This window comes from Sebastes umbrosus, chromosome 4 (assembly GCF_015220745.1).
Source record: "Sebastes umbrosus isolate fSebUmb1 chromosome 4, fSebUmb1.pri, whole genome shotgun sequence".
Lineage (NCBI taxonomy): Eukaryota > Metazoa > Chordata > Actinopteri > Perciformes > Sebastidae > Sebastes > Sebastes umbrosus.
Window position 1 is genome coordinate 10,434,513 of NC_051272.1, and position 21,833 is coordinate 10,456,345.

At 40.1% G+C, this 21,833-nt stretch overlaps 2 protein-coding genes across 11 annotated transcripts in view; both read left to right on the top strand.

The window, feature by feature from the left end:
• LOC119486359 (RNA-binding Raly-like protein) overlaps positions 1 to 12,799 on the top strand; it is a 52,783-nt gene extending 39,984 nt beyond the window's left edge. For all 6 annotated transcript variants that reach the window (XM_037766430.1, XM_037766427.1, XM_037766428.1 and 3 more), the window contains 5 exons: positions 1,665 to 1,843; positions 4,405 to 4,518; positions 6,912 to 7,051; positions 9,189 to 9,240; positions 11,083 to 12,799. In XM_037766430.1, the coding sequence (XP_037622358.1) occupies positions 1,665 to 1,843; positions 4,405 to 4,518; positions 6,912 to 7,051; positions 9,189 to 9,227 (472 nt within the window). In that variant the 3' untranslated portion in view covers positions 9,228 to 9,240; positions 11,083 to 12,799. The remainder of the gene's footprint in view (positions 1 to 1,664; positions 1,844 to 4,404; positions 4,519 to 6,911; positions 7,052 to 9,188; positions 9,241 to 11,082) is intronic.
• A 2,806-nt stretch (positions 12,800 to 15,605) lies between these two features.
• LOC119486375 (5-hydroxyisourate hydrolase-like) lies at positions 15,606 to 21,510 on the top strand. Of its 5 annotated transcripts, none has more exons than XM_037766458.1 (5): positions 15,606 to 15,726; positions 16,595 to 16,788; positions 19,093 to 19,229; positions 19,755 to 19,905; positions 21,001 to 21,510. In XM_037766458.1, exons 3-5 carry the CDS (start codon positions 19,096 to 19,098, stop codon positions 21,088 to 21,090), a joined length of 375 nt encoding a protein of 124 aa, XP_037622386.1. In that variant the 5' UTR covers positions 15,606 to 15,726; positions 16,595 to 16,788; positions 19,093 to 19,095; the 3' UTR covers positions 21,091 to 21,510. The 5 variants fall into 5 exon arrangements, with proteins under 5 accessions (XP_037622386.1, XP_037622387.1, XP_037622388.1 ...); XM_037766459.1 differs by lacking the exon at positions 15,606 to 15,726 and adding an exon at positions 15,863 to 15,907; XM_037766460.1 differs by lacking the exon at positions 15,606 to 15,726 and adding an exon at positions 15,869 to 16,076 and having other exon boundaries at positions 19,090 to 19,229.
• The last annotated feature ends 323 nt before the right edge of the window (positions 21,511 to 21,833 follow it).

The window sequence follows — 21,833 nt, forward strand, 5'->3', positions numbered from 1 at the left end:
AACACGGCGTCGGCGTCTGTTAGAAAAAGGAGGGGATGTGGGATTATTTGATGAAATGAAATCAGTGCCGGTTATCCGTTTTCATAAGATAAATTGTTCTGTCCTTCATAAAGTTTCAGCTCACCTCCAGCAGGTAACAGCTGTGCTGCAGGTTTAAAACCAAATTCACTTTCACTTGACTTTCAACTGCAGCTTCATCATAACGTTAGAGCTTTCATTCTCAATTAATTTCCATATAGATCATTTTAATACTTTTATAAGAATGAAGGGGTATTTCTGCTGGGTTAGCAGGTTAGTGGACATAACAGAGAGAGAGCGCCCTTAAGGCAGAGGAACTGGGTTCAAACCAACGCTGCAGCATACCAAAAGTTTAATCATTTTTTAGGGCTGTCAAAGTTAACGCGATAATAACGTGTTAACGCAAATTCTTTTTTACGTCACTAATTTCTTTAATGCATTAACACAACTTGTGATTTTAAGGTTGTAGTGGGCTCAGTTTTAAAACTAGAGTGAAGATACTGGTATCATATGAAACTAAAAAACTTAAGGAATCCATTAGTACCAACCATGTCATACTAGCTTGGGGTCCCTTGACCTCTGACCTCCAGATATGTGAATGAAAATGGGTTCTATGGGTAACCACGAGTCTCCCCTTTATAGACATGCCCACTTTATGATAATCAGATGCAGTTTGGGGCAGGTCATAGTCAAGTCAGCACACTGACACACTGACAGCTGTTGTTGCCTGTTGGGCTGCAGTTTGCCATGTTGTGATTTGAGCATATTTTTTATGCTAAATGCAGTACCTGTGAGGGTTTCTGGACAATATTTGTCATTGTTTTATGTTGTTAATGGATTGCTAATGATAAATATATACAATCATTTGTATTAATTTGCCTTACTCCCATGTTGATCACAGTATTAAATACTTGACAAATCTCCCTTTACGGTACTGGACATTTTGAAAAACAAAAAAAAATGTGTGATTCATTTGTCATTAATTCGCAACGGCTGCACCCTGAAAAATAGGTGCTTGGGAACGCTTGCGCATCGGGGCGACGCCTACCATGCTTTTACATTGAAAACAATGGATTTGAGCGCGCAAAAAAACGTGGCATGTGTACGGCCCCTTAATAGGCTTCTTTTTTTGACAAATACAGTGTTTTCTTCTCTCTGACACTTGGTTATTGTTCTATCAGCTCTTTGGTTGTTTTAACTGCATACTTTTCTAATGCAGGACAAGCTTGGAGCCGCGAGCCAAAGACAGGAAGTCAGAAAGTTTAGAGAGAAGAAGTAACACTTTGTTAGTTTTGGTCTTTTCTCGAGATCTGAAATAAGTATCTATCATTCAGGCAACAATCTGCCCTTTGGTGGATTCGTTTTATGACTTCAACATTTAAAAATAAAGATAAATGTCCTTTTTAATGAGTGTTGTATTGCTGAAAAAAAAATTCTTTGTATTTCTTCTTAAACTGGTTTATTTCCATATATTATAAATAACTTCACAGACTCGTCCGCTCCTCAGTTTGTTACCAACATAAAGATTAAATCTGTTCATGACACAAATTACCCTCCCCTTCATCACAGTAATAAAACAATCCAGAAAACAGGCCAGCGCCTCGGGCAACGGTGCATCATGGGACTCTGATGTGTGTGTTTTGCAGGGTGTTTGACTACCAACGTGTCCCCTCCTCGGTCCCAGTGGATCCCAGTCCTGTCAAACGGCCCCGCCCTTCATCCTCCTCCTCCTCCTCTTCCTCTTCCTCCACAGCAGCTCTGAAGATGAAGAGCAGCAGAGCTTCCAGCAGGAGCAACAACAAACACACCTCCTCTGACAGCAAATGTAAGAGAGATGCTCTACTCACTCTACTGTGGAGGCCTCTAACTCGTCTAGTCTCTCTAAACTATTATCTAAACTAATCTGTTCACTGATGAGGGAAAATGTCCAAACTGAATGTTGCTGAACTTGTTTAAAGGAAAGATTGTAGTCTTTTTGGTAAATATTGTAAAAGCAGAACATTTAGCAGTTAAAAGCCAAATATGTTTCTCAGGAGTTGGTGTTGCGCCCATGGGTGTGGTGTGATGGTCTTAAAATGAGGTGTGGTCAGGCGCTTTGTTGGCGCGTTGCTATCTTGAGGCAGAAGAGAGCGATTGCGCCATTGACCAACAGCCTGGTCTAAAGTCTGGCGCTGTATTTTCCTGCTATTTAAAGGGACTCTATGTAAGAATCAGAAATTGATTGTCAACAGTGACACCTGTGACCGTTAAGACAGTCAGCGTACTGTCGCTCGCACTACGTAGACACGAGCGAGCATCGGGCAAAACAGTGAGGCGACACACACAAGCCTGAACTAGATTGACAGGCATCATGTTGATTAACGTTAGCAACATTAGCGGCTAAAACCACAATATCACTATATTTCACATGCTTGGCAGTAATGTTAGCGTACCTGTCCAAAGGGAATTTTACCAGTTCGGGGTCTGTTTTGAAACCTAAACCAAACGAAGGTCCCTCCATGAATTGAAGGCTGATGTGATCCTAGTTTCCCCCCTGCCCCCGACGTTGGTCACATTGCTGTTTTACAGATGGGTTTCACCAGATATAACTTTGTTTTTTTATGCTTTCGTGGAGTTTGTGTTGGAGTCTGAGTTGTGGTGGAGGCTGGTCGTTTTTTGGCGTTAGCGGACGCCATTTCAAACCGAATGTTAGCTATGGTTGCAGACTGTTAGCCCTGTAAGCGGAGCTGAACAGAGTAAAGGCACTCGCGAGCGTGCATGACCTCACATCCGTTGGATTTTCCCGGAAAAACTGGTCCGCATTTTTCACATTAAAAGCAGTCTACAGCCCGATAGAGGAAACACAGAAGGTTGCGGAAGGTCTCATTTTTTAGGTTAGGTTACAACCTGTTCACACATTGGCAATAAAAAATGATTAAAAAGCGTTTATACGTGTAATTTGAATGTAATTCGATTCCTGTTACACCAAAAACACACCTGTTATTAATTAAGAGACTAAATACAACCCTTTTACCCCTTGCACCTTACTTTGTGCCTCTTAACTAGCAAAAGTGGAGTTGTACACGCCCTAAATGCACTTGTACCATGCACTTTAGACCATGAGCTATAGATCATTAAAATAGGGACCTAACTCATTTAACACACTGAATCACTTTATTAAAATTGAGGATTTTGTTCGAGGACTTGATTCGGCTTCAAGGAAAAACTGTTCTTCTTTCCATTACAACATCTTTGCACACATTAAATCTTCTAGCATGCAGGAGTACATGTTGCATGTTGGGTATTTCACCTCCACAAAGCCAGCTTTTCAAGGACTTTCGTCATTCAGATTTTTGTCCAGTGCTTTGGTTTGTCAAAAGTATTTATGAGTTGTATCTCTCGACTGAGACGCACATGATCGTTGAACCAAATGAATACATAAAAAATCATTATAACTGGGGTTATGACCGCAACGCTGCCGAGTGTAAACGATGAAAAGAAATATTATGACTGCAGTTGTGTGGGTTTGAATGTTAAAAAGCTTTTATCCAGAGAGGGCAGAGACACAGGTCGATACGCAGGGGTGTTTAACGCCTGGACCCTCTCCAATTAAAGGCTTTTAAATCTCACACCCACACAGGAACCTCGGCCTGGGCGTTCATATGTGTGGTCGTAATATTTTTTTTTTCTAAAATCTTTAAATCTGCAGCCTGGATCTTTCCTTTTCTAAACCCTGCTCATGTTATCTCGTCTCGGTGGTAGGGCCCCAGGGTGCTGCAGAGAAGGCGGGTGAGGGGCGGGGGGGTGCCAGATGGTCTCTTCATTAAAAGCTTCTGTACCGCGGGGCTCTCCTTCCTGCTATAACCCAGCCGAGCCTATCAGCGCTCGCAATTAGACTGAGTTAATAGTGCATGGCAAATAAGAATTGTTTATACTAGTTTATTACAAGGCTTAATAGTTTTTACTTCGCCCCATCACAAGGAAATTAGATTGCCTTTGCAAGCTCCCGAGGTCGAAAAGCTTTCAGGAGTGAAGTAGTTTTCAGGGTCGTTTGGTGAGCCGGCGGTCCGTTACAGAGCACAGCGAGGGCGAAGGCTCGTGCAGTGGAAGGAGGTGGGAGTGAAGCGCTGAGAGCACTTGGCGGTGCAGGACTACAGGCTACATGGCTGCAGGGGTCACTGGACCACATTTGCATCTGCTTGGAGCTGCAAACTGTGATCCAGTTTCAAGTGTGTTTTTAACCGACTTATGAAGGGAAAACACTTCAAAAAACAGTTCTGAGTGATCTTACATGTTGTTGTTGTCCGCAAAGTTAGACGAGCACAGGGGTGTCCCCATACTTTTGACAACAGCGCATCACTCACTCGTCTTATATTGTATTCATACTCTCTGTGTGTCTCTCTGCAGTGAAGATGGCGGAGCTACTCGCTATAAAGAGGGAGCTAACGGTGATCAAGGTTCAGATCGACGGCCTGTTGGACTGTGTGGATAAGATGGACAGACAGAGGAAGGACTGCTCAGGTAGAGACAACAAGCAGTTGGACTGCTTCCCGTCCAGCGCTACTGTTTAGCTGATTTATAAAATCTGACAGACATTTTTACACCTGGACTGAAACCAAACCCACAACCATAGAGAGACGAATATAACCAATGGTGGAGAGTAACTAAGTAAGGGATAATGTACAGCTAGCGGGTCATTGTTGTGAGAGAAACCCCTTCAGAGGCTTATTTCACAACAATGACCCGCTAGCTGTACATTATCCCGCTTATTACACGGCTGCTTACTTAAGAAATCAATAATTTGACACAAAAAATGGTCCGACATCAGAACTGCGCTCATAGCAAGTCAGTAAAATGTCTGTTACACATAGCAACGGTCTGTTATAAAGAAATAACAGACCGCAGAATGCCGTGATTGACCAATCAGAATCGAGTATTTAACAGAGCCGTGTAATAAGTACATTTACTCAAGTATTCTACTTAAAGGTCCCATATTGTAAAAATAGGATTAGATTGTGTTTTGTGTTGTTACAAACTCTGGGATGTAAAATGAAAGCTGTGAAAATGTGAAGTTGCTTCTAAAAGTAATGCACTGTAATTCGTTATATATATCTATATATAAATATAGATATATATCCCACAAAATAATTTCTTATTAAATCCACGTAATGGAGGTCGGTGTGGATGGGTGGGTGAAAAAACACCAGAATTTCGCCCAGGAGACCGGCGTTTGTGCCCCGTGTGAGACCAGAAGTCAAAGTTGATTTATGTCACGTAACTTCCGTATTTTAAGGGCGGTTCCATCCACATTCTTTTCCAGGGCTTTTGAATGGAACCACCGTCAGCAAAAAGCAGTGACGTAGGTTACCAAAGTAAACCAATCAATAAGGTTATGAACAATGTGAACGCTAGCACTAGCTGAGTCAACGTTAGGTGTGCTAAGTTTGGAAATAACTGAAAGGTTTTTTTTGTATGTTGTATGTATACTCCCGCGTTCTGAGAGGTAAAATTACTGTTTTGTGAATGTAGACTGGTGGCTTTGAAGAGAGCAATATAACGACTTCAGTTCCCCGTCAGAAAGGGCTGTTTGACAGCGAGGTAAAGCAGCTGTGGAAGGGAGAAACAGAAAAAAGTATTTTCGCCACCTAAAAAAATCAATATCAGTTTAGGTTGGGATTTGAATACTTAAGGAACTCCACTGGGAAGCTACAGAATGATATAAAAATCTCAGAAAACTCAAAAATAATGGACCCGCCCTTAAAGTAACACAACTTCCCTAGATATTTTAACCCAAACCACAATCTTTTCCTAAACCTAACTAAGTAGTTTTGTTGCCTAAACCTAACCAAGTTGTTTCCTGTGAAGACGTAAGTTTATTTTGAAAAGACTGTATGCATGTGACGAGCGGAAATTGACACGTGTTGCTGGACATTCATTGGAGAACGCATAAAAAATGAGGAACAACTTTTCATAAGATACCACCCGAATAGTTGAATGAGAATACGTTGCACAGGTGGATGACACTGACTGATCCAGATCCCAGTTTTATTAAAAGAATATCAGTCTGATCCAGGTTTTAATCCACCCAGACAACGACTGATCTGATGTTTAATATTTACTAATGATCAGTGAGGGGCTGGTGATGCACGGAGAGAGAGAGTCGGTTTGTTTACCATCAGATATGATACGCTATCATACTGCATCTGTGAGTAATGGTTCAATGACAAAACTGCCACCAGCGGAGCGTGGATTATGACAGGGAGGTAAACAGCGATAAACACCGGCCTCATAACCTTTCATAAGCTCCCCTTCAGCGCTCAGGAGTTATCTTGTCGTCCACCAACTCTGTGTGTGTGTGTGTGTGTGTGTGTGTGTTGGTTTAATTTCTCTACCTCGGAAAAGGAAAATTTGCTTGCGATGATAAAACGATGAGGAAATGATCCAAAGTGGCATGTTGACAGTCTTCACTTCTTTGGGATGATTTTAAAATGTTTTTCATTACATACATTAATATTAGAAAACTTCTCTCACTCAGGTAGCAACACGGTGTACTGGAAAAATGACTTTATTACTTTAACGAATGATGAACCAGCAACGTCATCGGTTCCATATCTGAAACCCAGCAGGTATTGAGTTGGTGATTTGCACACCGATGACTTGCAGACAAGTGGTGGAAGAAGTAAAATCACAGTGTAAAAATACTTTGTTGCACGTAAAAGTCCTGCATTCAAAATCTTACTTAAGTAAAAGTACAAAAGTTTAAAAAGAAAGACTTGAAAGACTAGATCTTCAGGTGAAATAACACACTGACTGTATTCAGAGCAGCGTCGTCACCTCTGACATGCTGTCAGTGACGGTACTCATAACTGTAGTAATACTGATACTGTGTGTGTGTGTGTGCGTGTGTGTGTCAGAGTGTCCTCAGGGCAGGGAGCCCAGTGTGTCCGACTCTCCTCACCGAGGTTCAGTCAGCAGTCTGGAGAGAGAAAGTCCTGAACCAGGAGAGGCCAGCGAGGACGAGCCGCTGCACTACCAGCACTACTACCCCCATAGGGTAAATATATACTACTACTACCCCCAGAGGGTAAATATACACCACTATTACCCTCGCAGGGTAAATATACACCACTACTACCCTCACAGGGTAAATATATACCACTACTAACCTCACAGGGTAAATATACACCACTACTACCCTCACAGGGTAAATAGATACCACTACTAACCTCGCAGGGTAAATATACACCACTACTACCCTCACAGGGTAAATATACACCACTACTACCCTCACAGGGTAAATAGATACCACTACTACCCCCACAGCTACCCCCACAGGGCCATAATTAATGTGATTAATTACATGTGTGTTTACCCTGCAATGACATGTCAACATGGCTGCTGTGAAAAGTGCATATTACACCTACCCCCCACGGGGTAAATGACTATCCTAACTGCCCCCTTTGCATTGAGCTCCACTATAGAAGGTAATGTAATCCTGCCATCTTGTGGATAAGCTATTATTAACACCAACTTCTGTCAGCTCAACACAAGGAAGCAAACTCTGCTGTGAGTCCGTTAGTTGGTCTATAAAGTGCCAGATAAAAGTTAAAAATGTCACAACTTCCTGAGGTCATTAAATATCCAAAACCTAGAGATATTATAATGATATAAAGCAGCAAAAAGCAGAACTGAAAAGCTAGAACCAGTGAACTTTTGATAGTAGAAAATTACTTTGATAATTCAGTTATCAAAATGGTTTATGGTTAATTTTCTCCCAATCAAATTAATTGTTTCAGATAGACTTGATAGATTGACTTTTTAGAATGAAATGTTGTCACTACCGGTACGAGGCAGCGGTGGGGAGAGCAGCATTAGGCCGATGACCCGCTGTACGGAGCAGGGGATGAAGACTGGAGTTAATTAGTAGAAGCAGCTAGCTAGCTAACTAACATATAGTCATGGACCCTGTCCCCATGACGACACATGTTGAGTGACAGCCCCCTCATTTGCATAATGAGGCAGAAATGCATAAAGAAATGTAAAAAGAAAAGAATACAAAAAATAAATAAGTTTGGGGGAATAAATAAGGGGTAAAATGCAAAGGAATCTAAATATAAAATGAATTTAAAACAATGCATGAATAAATAAATGCAAAAATGATATGATAATGAATATTTAATAAAGAATTATACATAAATAAAAAAGGGAAAATTAAGCAGAAGAATAAATAAATAAGGGGGTTTCTACAAAGATAAATAAATAGAGAAGCAAATTAAAACAGAAATATCAATTTATGACACATTTTATTTTTTATTGAATGTTTATTTTTTTATATTTTTTATTTGTATTATTTTATTTTTGATTGATTAATGCTACATTCATTTTAGCTACATTTAATGACATTTATTAATTTATTGAGTTATTTATTTCTTTATTCATTTATTTTTTATTTTGGCAGGTTCTGTCCTCCATAATAGATCAGAGTTATAAATGACTGAAACAATTTTTTTTATTTTTTTATTTTTTAAAGGACAAATGAGACTTATTGTGGTTGATGTTAATCTAAAATTAGGGGATGGACTATTTACCTGCCTCAGTCCATCCCTTCACCTGTCTGAACAGTTACTTCTGTCATGTAGAAAATCTCAGACTACTGATTTAACTAAAAATAGTAAAAATCTCGTTGCTCCACGCTGCACAGAGTGGCCCGAAGACAATTTGCATAATCTGTGGTGGACGATGTGTTCACTGTTTACTGTCTCTATTTAAATTCAGCACCTCACCGGCGTGAAGCAGATCAGCCGCGGTGCTTTCAGTGTTTCCGTTTCTTTACAGGGAAACATAATGATATAGAATTAGCCTGCAGGCTTCCTACTGTACCTGCCTGACAGAGCGGAGCTGCCTCATTAAGCTGAGCGGAGGCAGAGAACAGACCGACCTTTAATCTACTGCATTGTTCCTCCATCAGGAAGAAACTGAGTGTATGTGAAGAAGAGAGAGTGTGTTAGTAATTACCATTTGGCTGTGTATATGTGTGCTCAGCAATGTGTGTGTATTACAGCCGGCGAAGATGAGGCTACAGTGATGATGATGATAAGGAAGAGAAAGGGGATGTGTAAATGAGGTGCTAACTATAGTGTGTTTTATCCGACCCAGTGTCTCGTTAAGAGTTGCTTCCTCTGTGTTTCCAGATAAAGCAGCATCAGTCTGATCTGGAGGACAATCTGTGATACTGCAGCTCAGGTATGAACGCTCACACTGAGACAAACGGCATCAAAAGACCAAAACCAACAACACGTTAAGGCCCTGATACACCAAGCCGACGGTCGGTCGTTCAGACAGTTTGGGGTCGTCGGTGAGCGTCTATCGGTCTAGTTTTTGCGGTGTGTCCCGCACCGTCGGCTCTAGTCTGCCCGTGTTGGATTTTTTTTGGCTGATTCAGCATGTTGAATCAGTGGCGGCGCCCGTCGTTGAAAGAAGTCACTCTGATTGGCTGTTCAGCTTAAACGAATCAGTGCACGAGAGGTGAGGGAAGCAAGAAGAGTAAAGTCAAGAGGACACACACAGAAGGCTCTTCTCATTTTTCATCTTCATCTCATCTGATCATTCCAACACACGGATATTTTCACAGCGACATGAACATCAGGAATGAAGCTAAGTGGTGAGTGAGAGTGGTGTTTCATGTACGTATCATAACAACGACTTGTATATCTGCCGTCCTCGGTCTTCTGGTTTCCCTTTTTGAATGATGAATACAGACTACCGCCGCCTGCTGGCGTGGAGAGTTATTTCATCTCATGCAGGAGCAGAACATACGTGCTAACTTGCCGTCCGCTGTAGTCTTTGCTGAGTGTTCGAGTGCAAATTTTTTGGCCTAGACAAAGGCGACGTGAGGCGACTCAACAGTCAGCCTTTGTCGCTGCTAGATCTTTGATGTCGGGTTGGTGTGTCTGGGCCTGTAGTCCGTCTCTCAATACTTTCTCACTTCCCTACTTCCCTGTTTGCAGCAACAAGTCCATTGGTTCCTGTTGAAAACATACATCTTTAAAAACTGCTCACAATTATGTAGTTTCATTTTAGCCACATTAGCAGCATGGCTCTATGGATGGCAATGTCGGTTCATTGGTTGGTTGGTCCACCACTTTGGTCCAGACTGAAATATATTAATATAAAACTGAGTAGAGACAGTCATGGTCCTCAGAGGATGAATCATACTGATCCCCCGACTTTTCCTGTAGCACCACCATGAGGTTTACATTTTGGGTTAAGACTGAAAAATTATATTGGATGGATTGCCATGAAATTTGGTTCACATTTCATGTTTCCCTCTGGATGAATGCCAAAATTTGGTGATTTCATGTAGCACCATCAGGTCAATGTTTTTAATTTGTCTAATACTAATTAATAATTAATAAATCATTTGTCCAATACTTTGGTTTATGACCAGAACTAAAGACATTCCCATCAGCCTCAACTGTACGTTGTGTTTAGTGCTTATTAACATATGGTAGCATGCTAACATGCTGTGCTGAGATGTTGAACATGGTAAACATTGTATCCGTCAGCATGCTGATGTTAGCATTTAGCTCAAAGCCCTTCTTTGTGCATGTCTGAAAGTAGTTTTTATTCAACGTTACTCAAATGGGAGTAAACAGTGCATTTGTTGGGGACTATTTTTGGTGGTGGATTAATCCACATGTTGTGCTCTAGTGAGTATTTGTGGCACCAGGACGGTGTATGTGGGAGTCTAAATAGTGTGTGTTCATGGTAATGAAGGAACATGTCACCCAGTGACACAGAGAGGCTCACTGGTGTGTTTTTAATAGTTTTTGGACAACAAAAACTGGTTACAATGTAAAGAAATAATGAGGTTAAAAAAGCTATAATACTACTACACATCATCTGATTTAACTGACGCAGGTAGAGTTTTAACTGTTGTTAGAAATGTAATAACAGTTTATACTGATTTAAGGACTCTTGACATGTTTGCCTAATTGGTGAATTTCCACATTTCGTAGTCTCTGTTTGTGTCCTGGAGATCAATAGACATCTGGTTTCAGACTCCTCTCCTGTTTTTCTTTACAGAACAGAAGCTGGGATTGGTAACAGCTGGGATGGAAGATGCTCCAAGGTGGCGTTGACAACATGAAATGCATTGGACTGACTCTTCTCCACCTCTGAATCTATCTTTTATCTGTCAGTTTGATTTCTATTCTGCTGCACCAACTCCGGTTTCCAGTCCACAATGACGACAAAAAACCCAATGTGTTCCTAGTATATCACCACTCTCCATGCTAACATATTGGCACATGGGACAATATCGCTAAACATCTGTGTTTATTGATTTTTCACCTTTACAGTTTTTAGATGATTTCCTAAATTTCAGGCCACCATTAATTTCAACAGCAAATTCAGAACGCTATAAAGATTTACTTGCAGAGACTTTATACTTTCTGCAGACAAATAATAACATAACAGTGAGCAATTTATTTCATTTTGATTTTATTTAAAATTAATAGTGCACCTACCAAAACAAAATAAAAATTCATGAGCTATGTTTGGCAGACTCTTTTCTTTTAGCTTATTACATTATTTATTATACCCAGATTGAAAAAACTAAATTTTCTGTACTAAAAGATGTAGCCTAATATTGGCCCCATTTATTGGCCTAACCTCGTTCCACTGTTGGACTCCACTCTGATTAATGTTAATAAAATCAGTGTGGCAGCAGCTGGCAGCTCTTTATTGCACAGTTTATTTTCATCATGTGTGTTATAACCAGATGTGTATAGTTAAAGGCTCAGGGAGCACGGATTCATGACTCTCTAGGTTACACTGTTTAATTCCCCCATATCAGACAGAATGAAGTGAAATGAAGATTAACTCTGAATAAGAAGCTACATGTAGTGCATATAATGGGAAGATGGGAGGATGAAGTATAGCTGGCAGTTACCACTGCTTCATGTCATCATCATCTGAAGACTGAAGCCATCACAGTTTAATGTAAAAGTACCAAAAGGGCCATTTTAACAGGCAGGTGCTGGATTACAATACCCGAACTTTTGGTAAACTTTAATGCTTTTGTTGTCAGAATGGCAGTGAACTTATTATCGCATCCGTACAATAGTGCTACAGACACAATGCCGTTCCATTTTCCTTTGTACGTCTATCCAACACTTAAATGTTCTGTTATCTTGACAACTATCGGCCAGAAATTTGGTATCCATCCTCCCCAGAGGACAAATGTGAATGTTGTTGCTGCCACCCTACCCCTATTTGTGTGTTTACACCGTGTCTTTAAACCACAGTGGTCCAATGTCATACAACTTCCTGTTTTTAGTCGTATCACCTCCGTCATATTTTACTTTAAATTTAGTTTGTTTCACCAGATTTGGGTGACTGGTTTTATGGAAAGCAATGCCGCCAAACTGTTGTCAAGTCAAACACATTTATAAAAACTTTTCCTCTAGCATGTTTACCCAGCTGGATACTTATGGACAACTGTGACTGACTGTAAATATGTTTAAAGCCTTCATGTAAAATATTTGTCGGTTAAAAAAAATGAAAATATTTATGTGTACATTAGTGGCTCTTTATACTTAAACATTTCAAACTTTTAAAAACATGTTACTAAAAATGTTTTAATAAGAAATCCTGCAACTGCAGGTACAGAATAATTTTGGAAACACTTCACTTGGCTTCACTGTAATGTACTTGGCTGTTGTTGGTGCTTTTGTGTTTGTCCTCAGTGCTAAATGTGATCTATTTCGGTGTGAGTGTAGTAAAGGTATTTTTCATAAAATAGATGTGTGGTTGGAGCTTTGTGTGTGTAATACTAATATGATTCTGTATGCATGTGTGTAGTAATCTATGGTTTAAGTCTGTAACAAAAGTAGCCTAATATTTTGTTGCTCTATGGATGTCAGTCGTTCTTCCTCTTCTCCTCCTCCAAAGGGAGAACAAAGGTCAAAGGTCAGGTTTGGCAGGAATTTAGTGTCTTCAGGGTTCCCGCGTGGGTCTAAAAACGTCTTAAAAGTCTCAAATCCAACAACCTGAATTTAAGGCCTTAAAATGTCATGAAATGTCTTAAATACAATTTTGGCAGGTCTTATAAAATTCATTAACGTTACTTTCATTTAATAAAAGAAATGCATTATCTTGCTTTTAAATCGTTTACTTTTTGAGCACGCCGTTACCATGCTTTACGAGTGTGACAACCAACGAGTTCATGATTAAATTGTTTACTAGAGTACAGTGATGGAAGATGTTCTCAAATCTTTTACTTAAGTAAAAGTAAATCCCCAGTGTAACTACAATTGCACTCGGAGAGCGCAGACCTCTGGCGACGCGTGACGTTAAAAACAGATCACAGCTCACAGCTGGCGGTTACGTGAGGTGGCTGGCTTATTACTTACACGGTGTGTTTCCGTGTAACGTATCGGCGGATGCCTCTCTCATTCAGCAACCTTGTTATGTCTGTATAACGTTTCACTACGTAGCCTGTCATCCCGTCAGCTACAGCTTTTTTCTTTCTCACCGCGGATGGCCAGCATCTCCCGCACAAAACACATACACACGTATCTCTCTGCTCTCAGAAGGAGGAAGGAGGCGGGGTCACGCGTCATCAGCTACACTGCACATGTGTTATACCCTGTGGTTTTAATGCTCAGGCTGATCGGAATCCATAAAAATATTCCTAAATCCGGATCGCCACCAAAATCTGCCCTCCAGTGGTCAGAGAGGAGAACACATAGTCTGTGGATGTGAATTCAGTCTGAGTTGAATATTTACAGCTCTTGCAGCAAATGATAAGAGAGATGAGCAGAAATGTATTATTATTTTTTATTTTATTGATGTTTGATTGATTGTTTATATGCACTGATTGTGGGAGAACCACAGTAGACAACACTGTCCACTGAGGAGGTCCTGAGAGCTCAAGCTCCTGCATTCATTTTGAAGGAAAAAACATTTTTTCTTTCAAGATGAAAACCACATTAATTATTTTGCATAATTAATTCACTTTGAAAAGCGTCTTGATTTTGCTCCCTATTGCTTTGAGTGTGCTCTTGTGCGTTTGCTCTGTTGGAATTGAGCCTGAAGCATTTGTTCCATCCATCTTGTCTTCAGCAAGTTCTCGAATAATGCTTTCTGCAGCAACTTCAATCTCCAAAGAGCGTTGATACTGCAGCAGCACATACTCAGAGTCTGGCACGTCAACCAAGAGAGGGTCCATGATCACCCTCAACTCCTTCCTGATGACTTCTAAGACTTTTTCAGTCTCAAACTCAGTTTCTGGTTCCTCAGTTGATTCTTGGGAGGTGGTGGGACTTGACCTCTGCTTCGGTGGTCGAGGTGAGAACACAGCCTTCATCTTACCTGCGAATGTCTTACACAATTCACAGGCACGACAAGTCATGGTTTCAAGTTTGACGGGAGGAGTGAGGCGCTGAGGTATGCCCACAGGACTGGAGAGGGCATTTTGGACACTGGCTGTAACGTCTTCAGCGATCAAATTTGTCAAGTCTGCTGAGCTGGGACACTGGACTGGGTCCTTAACGTCCAGAGCTTCGGCAAAACTCTCAGAGATTTTGCCGTCCAGTATGGATTTAACTAGGCCCGTAGGCACCACAGTTGTGTTCCCCAAAGATTTCAAGATGGCGTCTGTCAAAGTTGAAATTACGTCGCTCAGTGTGTCTGCCATCATGACTACAGTGGTGTCATCAGGTCTGCCTGATTTCATCAATCCCCACTGTCTCTCTGTCATCCGTTTAAAAAAGGATCGGAGCTGTGGGCGAACAAGATGGCGAACATCGACCTCCGGCATCGCCTGTTTCTGTGATGTTCCTGAAGTATCCATGGGGATTTAATGCTGTATTTATGGTCGATTAAATTCAGTGCGTTGCGAGTCAAATTCCTTGTACGTATGTACTTGGCAAATAAGTCTGTCTGATCATGGGAGAGTGTTGGCTGGTTTGAACTGTAGGCAGCTATTTGTGGTCTACTCCAGAGCAATTCTTCAAAGCCATTCTTATTGTGTCATCACTTCAGAGCCATTCTTATTGTGTCATCACTTCAGAGCCATTCTTATTGTGTCATCACTCCAGAGCCATTCTTATTGTGTCATCACTCCAGAGTGTTCCATAAGCCCCGCCCACCCAAACAGCAACCAAGGTGTAGCAGCTGTTGCTAGGCAACGGCGTCACCCTGGTAACATTCTCAGAGGAGTTTTCAAACAAACTTTATTATTATTATCATTATTGTCATTATTATTATTATTAAAGGTGTTATGCACAACAAACATCCATATTCTGTGAAACAAGTCACATCACTTAATTCAGTAAAGTTGGAAAGATATTGACAGATTTGAACTTCCAGGATCAATAACTCATGAACAAAACGTTGATAAAACACAAACAACGGCTCTTTATAACCGTAGTACGGTAGACAACGAGCTATAACCTCATTTTAATCACAACGTGCCCTCCTCTGAGCTGCAACCATTACATTGGTCTCTTATTGTGTCATCATTTCAGAGCGTTGCATAAGCCCTATCCACCCAAACAGCAACCAAGGTGTAGCAGCTGTTGCTAGGCAACGGCATCACCCTGGTAACATTCTCAGACGAGTTTTCAAACAAACTTTATCATCATTATTATTATTGTAACCTTTATTATGGAGTGGACTGTTAGTGAAACACCTGGACTTCCTATTTCGTATTTACTGAGTCAAGTGAGTTGCGAAACTTTCCGTGCTAGCTGGCCACTGCAGGCCTTGCCGCACATTCTCCGTTGTACTAGGACGCGGCGGCAGCAGAGGGCTCCAGTCTATCAGAAGGACATGGGAGACGGAGAAGTAGCCGAGGGCCAGTGCCCGATAGGAGGTGCTACGTGTATCAGCTATTTCTAATATGGTAATAACGGCCAGAACCAGCTTAGCTGTGCATTGAGAAAGTAGAGAAGAAGAAAAAGTGGGCGTTCCCGTTCTCCATGAGCCAACCACGTTCCTGTCATTCTACAGGAACGCCCCTCCGCGACTGCAATCAGACCCGTCTCTCCCAATCTCGCATTTAACATCGCAAGGTAGGGCATGGCCTTGACGGAGGTCTGCACTCTCTGAGTGCCCTTTTTTGTTTTTATTACTCTATGGTATCTGTAAAATCTACTTAAATCAGAAATAGATAAATCGCTTTAAGAATAAATTCACATTTCAGATAGCCGCTTCAGAGGCTGAACGCCTCATGATCAACATATCTTAAATATATGAGAAAATATAGACAGAAAGCACAGACCTCCGCCAAAGCCTATCAGCTCCAAAATCGAATGGGTTCTTCCTCGGCCCACGCTACACCCATCCACCAAGTTTCATGAAATGCGGGCTGGTAGTTGTTCCCTAATCCTGCTGACCAACAAACCGAAAACATAACCTTCAATTGTGCTACCATGAAAAGTGAAATGATAAGACAACACTATAATTAAAGATGAACTTTCCATTCAGGCTGTATATGATGTTATATTGTCAGTGTTTTAATTAAATCAGTGGAGCTGTATCATGTAGTTTAATCATAATCAAACACTGGATCACATGTTGTTGACTGCAGGGAAGCTGCACTCTGGTGTTATTGATTCATTAGAGCCAGGACAACCTTTGACTCCGGTCTGTTTGTGCCGTGCATGCTGGGTAAATGGCTCTGAGCAGTGGGCGTGTGCCGTGATGGTGCAACTGGTTGGACCTGTGTCTTTGGGAACTGAATGAACTGAAGTCGCTGCAGCAGAGAAGCGTGCTCAGACAAAGGTAAGGCTTCACTGACACTCACTGAGACACAAGTTTCCCGCTTTCACACTACTGCGTTTTATTAATTGCAAAGTGTCACCAGTATATGAATGTTCTGTAGATTTAAAGCATTTCACATGTGTTTTATCCATATTTTGGTAAGCCAGTTTAGTTTAGCTCTGATCTTTTCAAGCTTATAAAGTTTATTAGTAGTATTGTTCTTTTCCTATAGGGGAGAGTGGGGTAAGATGAGCCAATTTTTACTTATGCTGTCCTCGAGGTTAGGAAAAATGAGACAGAAGCAGAATGAAAACTTGAACCTTAAATTCAGGATCTCTCCTATCAAATGAAATGATCAGCATGCATCCTTCACAAAGCTGTCTGGAAAAAATGACTTTCCCAAAAAAAGTGCTCCTGTGGCTCAACTTGCCCCAGGTAAGGGGTAAGTTGATCCGAGTCAGTGGGTAAATTGAGCCATCGTGGGGTAAACTGAACATCATGAGTTTTTAAGTTTAAACCTCAGCATAAGTGTGTTAACAAACAGTTTCACAGTTATGAACTTGTGAGAACAAACCACCAGTGAGTTTCAAGACCATTGAACAATCAAAATATCATTCAATATTCAACTATATTCCAGTCGTCATGGTTGCAGTGAAATGTGAACTGTTGCTCCCTCCTTGCAGTTCCTCCAGCCTTTTGAGGTTGAGGTAGCTCCTTCAGCACATCACTCAGTGGAAAAGATGCCTCATCCTTTTCCTTGAATACAAAGGTGGGCTTCTCACGTCAAGTGTTCCCCCGGATTCTTCTGAGAAATCTTGCACTCACTTCGTTGCCCTCTAGGCTCTCAACCAAGCCAATGTAATGGTAGCTTCTGCCTTTGGATACAAAGTTTACTATGACAAAGTCACCAACTGACAGATCTGAGATGTCTGATTCACTTCTCTCATCATTAGAACTCTCATGCTCAGATGTGTCATCAAATGGGATGGCATCACACTCTCCTCAGAACTGCTGTACGCTGTGATTTTCGTCTTGGTCTTTGGTTTGACCTAGGCCTACCTGCTAAACCCTTCTCTTTCCAGTTGTTGGGGACAGGAAGGTTGTTCTTTCTGCCAATTCCAATGCTAGTTCACAGCATTGCTTTGGAGTAACGCCGTGGAACTGTTCAGCCAGCTTCTTGATATGGTCTGCAAGCTCCTTCTCTACCTCCTCTGTGAGGACCCTCTTTGCCTCTGCTGTTCCACTATAACCAACTGTTTTAACTTCCTTTATCTCCCTCTTCTATAAAGGTTAACACATAAAAAAAATCAAACCAAGTTGTGTAACACTCAACAGTAATACCATTTTATACATCAGAGAATTAATTTGGTTAATTTATGGTGGGGTAAGTTGAGCCAGTGGCTCGGAATAATAGTAGAATATTAGTGAGCCAGTGGTTCAACTTACCCCATAGCCTTTGGCTCACTTTGCCCCATAAATACCATTTTGGAAAAAATGGCCCAGTTTAGTAATCAATACAGTATTTCTGATTCTGATATATATATATATATACAGTATATACAAGTGCTCTGTTAGTTGTAAACTAGGGCTGCCAATCAATTAAAATAGTTAATTGCAAATTAATCACATATTTTGTATCTGTTCAAAATGGGAGATTTGTCAAGTATTTAATACTCTTATCAACATGGAAGTGGGCAAATATGCTGCTTTATGCAAATGTATGTATATATTTATTATTGTAAATAAATTAACAACACAAAACAATGAAAAATATTTTCCAGAAACCCTCACAGGTACTGCATTTAGCATAAAATAAATGCTCAAATCATAACATGGCAAACTGCAGCCCAACAGGCAACAACAGCTGTCAGTGTGTCAGTGTGCTGACTTGACTATGACTTGCCCCAAACTGCATGTGATTATCATAAAGTGGGCATGTCTGTAAAGCGGAGACTCGTGGGTACCCATATGTGAATGAACCCATTTTCATTCACATATCTTGAGGTCAGAGGTCAAGGGACCCCTTTGAAAATGTTTGGAGCGTTATTTAACCTAAATAAACAAAAAATAATGAATAAACACTACTAGTTTTAAAGCATTTAGGCACATTAAATATAAATAGTTTTATTGACTTTTATTTGTTTGACGAAGACCTACACCCGCTGGAACTCACCGTATGTATCCCAAGAAATGTAAGAAAGATTGATGCTGAGGGTGGGACATTACATTTATTGTTCCATATCGTAGTGTCATGAAGCCCGTTGAGACTGTAATGTGACTGAAGGTCCTACAGGTAAAGCTCACCTGTCCACACCTGTCCAGCAGATCATGGCGGCAGCAGAGTCCAGCCCTCTGACCACTCACGTGCTGAACACGGCAGACGGCGTCCCGGCGGCCAGGATGGCCCTCAGCCTGCACCAGCTCAACTCCACGCTGATGATCTGGAACATGCTGAGTGTCGGGTAGGTAGGGTTCGAACCTACGGACTAAATACGTCACTACTCTGCTGAAAATTTAGAATCTGTGATTTTGTAAATGAGCGTTAAACCTTTATTGATTTGTTTAGAATTATTATTAAAGCGTAAAAAGTATTGACTTTGTATTTCTAGAGAGAAGTTTTTGGGGATTATTCCAATTCACTTCAGTGTAATTTGAGTTTTCTTTGAGCAGCGTTTGTCAGTCTTTACCGGAGTTATGTCGAAGTCTGTAAAACTACTTAGTAAGGTTTAGGAAAAGATTGACTTGGTTAGGTTTAGACAACAAAAGTACTTAGTTAGCTTTAGGAAAAGATTGTGGTTTGGGTTTAAATAACACCGTAACTTAAGCACTGAAGTTACGTGACAAATAAATCAACTTTCACTTATTCACTTTCACACGGGACATGAACAGCAGTCTGAAGGAAGGCAGAGAAGAGTTTTTCTTTGTTAATGACAGAAAACAAAAAGTCAGAGTCCTTCTGAGCTTGAATGAACTTTACAACTCAGCAGTTTAATGATTTTTAGGACAACAAATGAAGACGGCCGCTGCTCAGGACTCACCAGCAGAGCAACGTTCATCCCCGGCACCTACAAGCTTCGCTTTGAGACGGGTTCATACTGGGAGAGTCTGGGTCAGACCTCTTTCTACCCATATGTAGAGGTGAGCTTCAACACGCTGCGTTCATCTCTATCAGGTGTTCCTTGGACATGTGATAATGGGTTTGCAGTCAAACTAAACTCTCTATCATGTCACTTGTAGTCCTTATCCTTAAAATGATCATATTTTAATACTTGCAGGCAGTTTAATAGCAGCAGCTATTGTTAGTGAATTTAAGTACAACCATTTATGGAATGGTGTAGATGTATAAATATATATAAAAAAACAGTGATGCTTGTTGTTTTTTGTTTATATATTAAGATGATTATTTATGTGTGTATATATGATAAACATTAAGTACATTATTGAAGTTATAAAAAGGGGTAGGACCGTGTAGGTGTTTACTCACGCCTACTCCTTTTCAAACATATAATATTTATTTAGTTTATTTAGAATTTGCTGTTTATGTTGTTTATTGTGTTTATTTATACTGTTTATTTTATTGGTTAACCAGGCTGCTTTTGTTGTTTTTAATTAATAAATGGAAGAGTATAATACATTATAGTTCTAGGTTGTAATTGTTGTTTTTATACTTATAAATTATAAATTATTGTGGACAAATCCTATGAAAAGACTATTTGTTCTATACTGAAGATGTTAATCCTTACAAATGGCTCACATAAATATAAAGCTTTACTTTAAAAAAGGCCAATAATTTACTAAAACAGATGGGAGCTGTAGTTTTCTGCAGATGTCAGCACATCTGTCCTCTTGCAAGATTATGAAAACACCAGAAGGTGTCGCCAGATCAGATCGGACAATCATCAGGTTTAAGAGAGTTGTTGTCATCAGTTTAGACAACAGTAATGTGTACCATAATATGTCAGTATTATCACCTCATCATGATAAATAACAACACTGATTTCTTGCAGAGTAATTGTGAGAAAAGTCTGCAGATTTTTCTATTTAGAACTGAAGACAACTGATCATTTATTATTTGTCAATCCTGTTAACTGGCTTGAAATGAAGCTTCTCTTTATAGACAGAGTACAACCAAGGGGTCAGCGCGGGGTCAGCCATGGTATGGTCAAATCCCAATGGACTGAGTTACCACTGTTTGTATTTATTGTATGTTTCTATGTATGTGTGTGTTTCCAGGTTGTGTTTACCATCTCCGAGCCGGAGAAGCGGTTCCACCTCCCTCTGCTGATGAGTCGATTCTCCTACAGCGTCTACAGAGGAAGCTGAGAGCTGCAGCTTCAACACTCTGCAACCACGGATGGAGAGAGAGTAGATTTCATGACTTGTACTCATCCAGTCTATTTTTGTTTCGTTGTTGTTTTTGCCTTTGGCGCAGTTGCAAATTCTGGAGTGACATGAGCTTTTTAATCCTCATTACTGCAGACATTTAAGGCTTCACTCTGGTATTCTTAAGATTATCAAATACATACCAGTATTTATCATCTCTTTATTTGATATTTTATGTTATTACTCATAACACTGCTAACCTAACTATTCTTTTGGAAGAGAATCTTAATTTACACACTTGTACAAACCTCTGATTTATTAATTTCTCATTGAGACTGATATTGAAAGTTTTATACAATCTGTCATCTGTATTAATATGAAGAGTATGAAGCAACTGGAAATACAGCTGAATTGATTAATTTTGTTTTCCTATTTATTTTAATAACATTTTAAGACGTGTTTTCTTTGGAGGACCACAAGAGTCACGTAAATAGTAATAAAGCATTTAATTGATGAATAACTAATTGTACAATAAAAACAGGCTAAAATAAATTTGTTTACAAATGTATTTATTAATCTATGAATAAATGGACTAAATTACAAAGTATTAATTTTTTTACATTTTAATGGGCAATAAAAAATAATTATAAAAATAATTTACAAATGAAATATTAATCCATCAATAAATAGTTCAAATTAAAAAGGGATTTACAAAAACACCATAAATCAGTCAAAAAGTACAT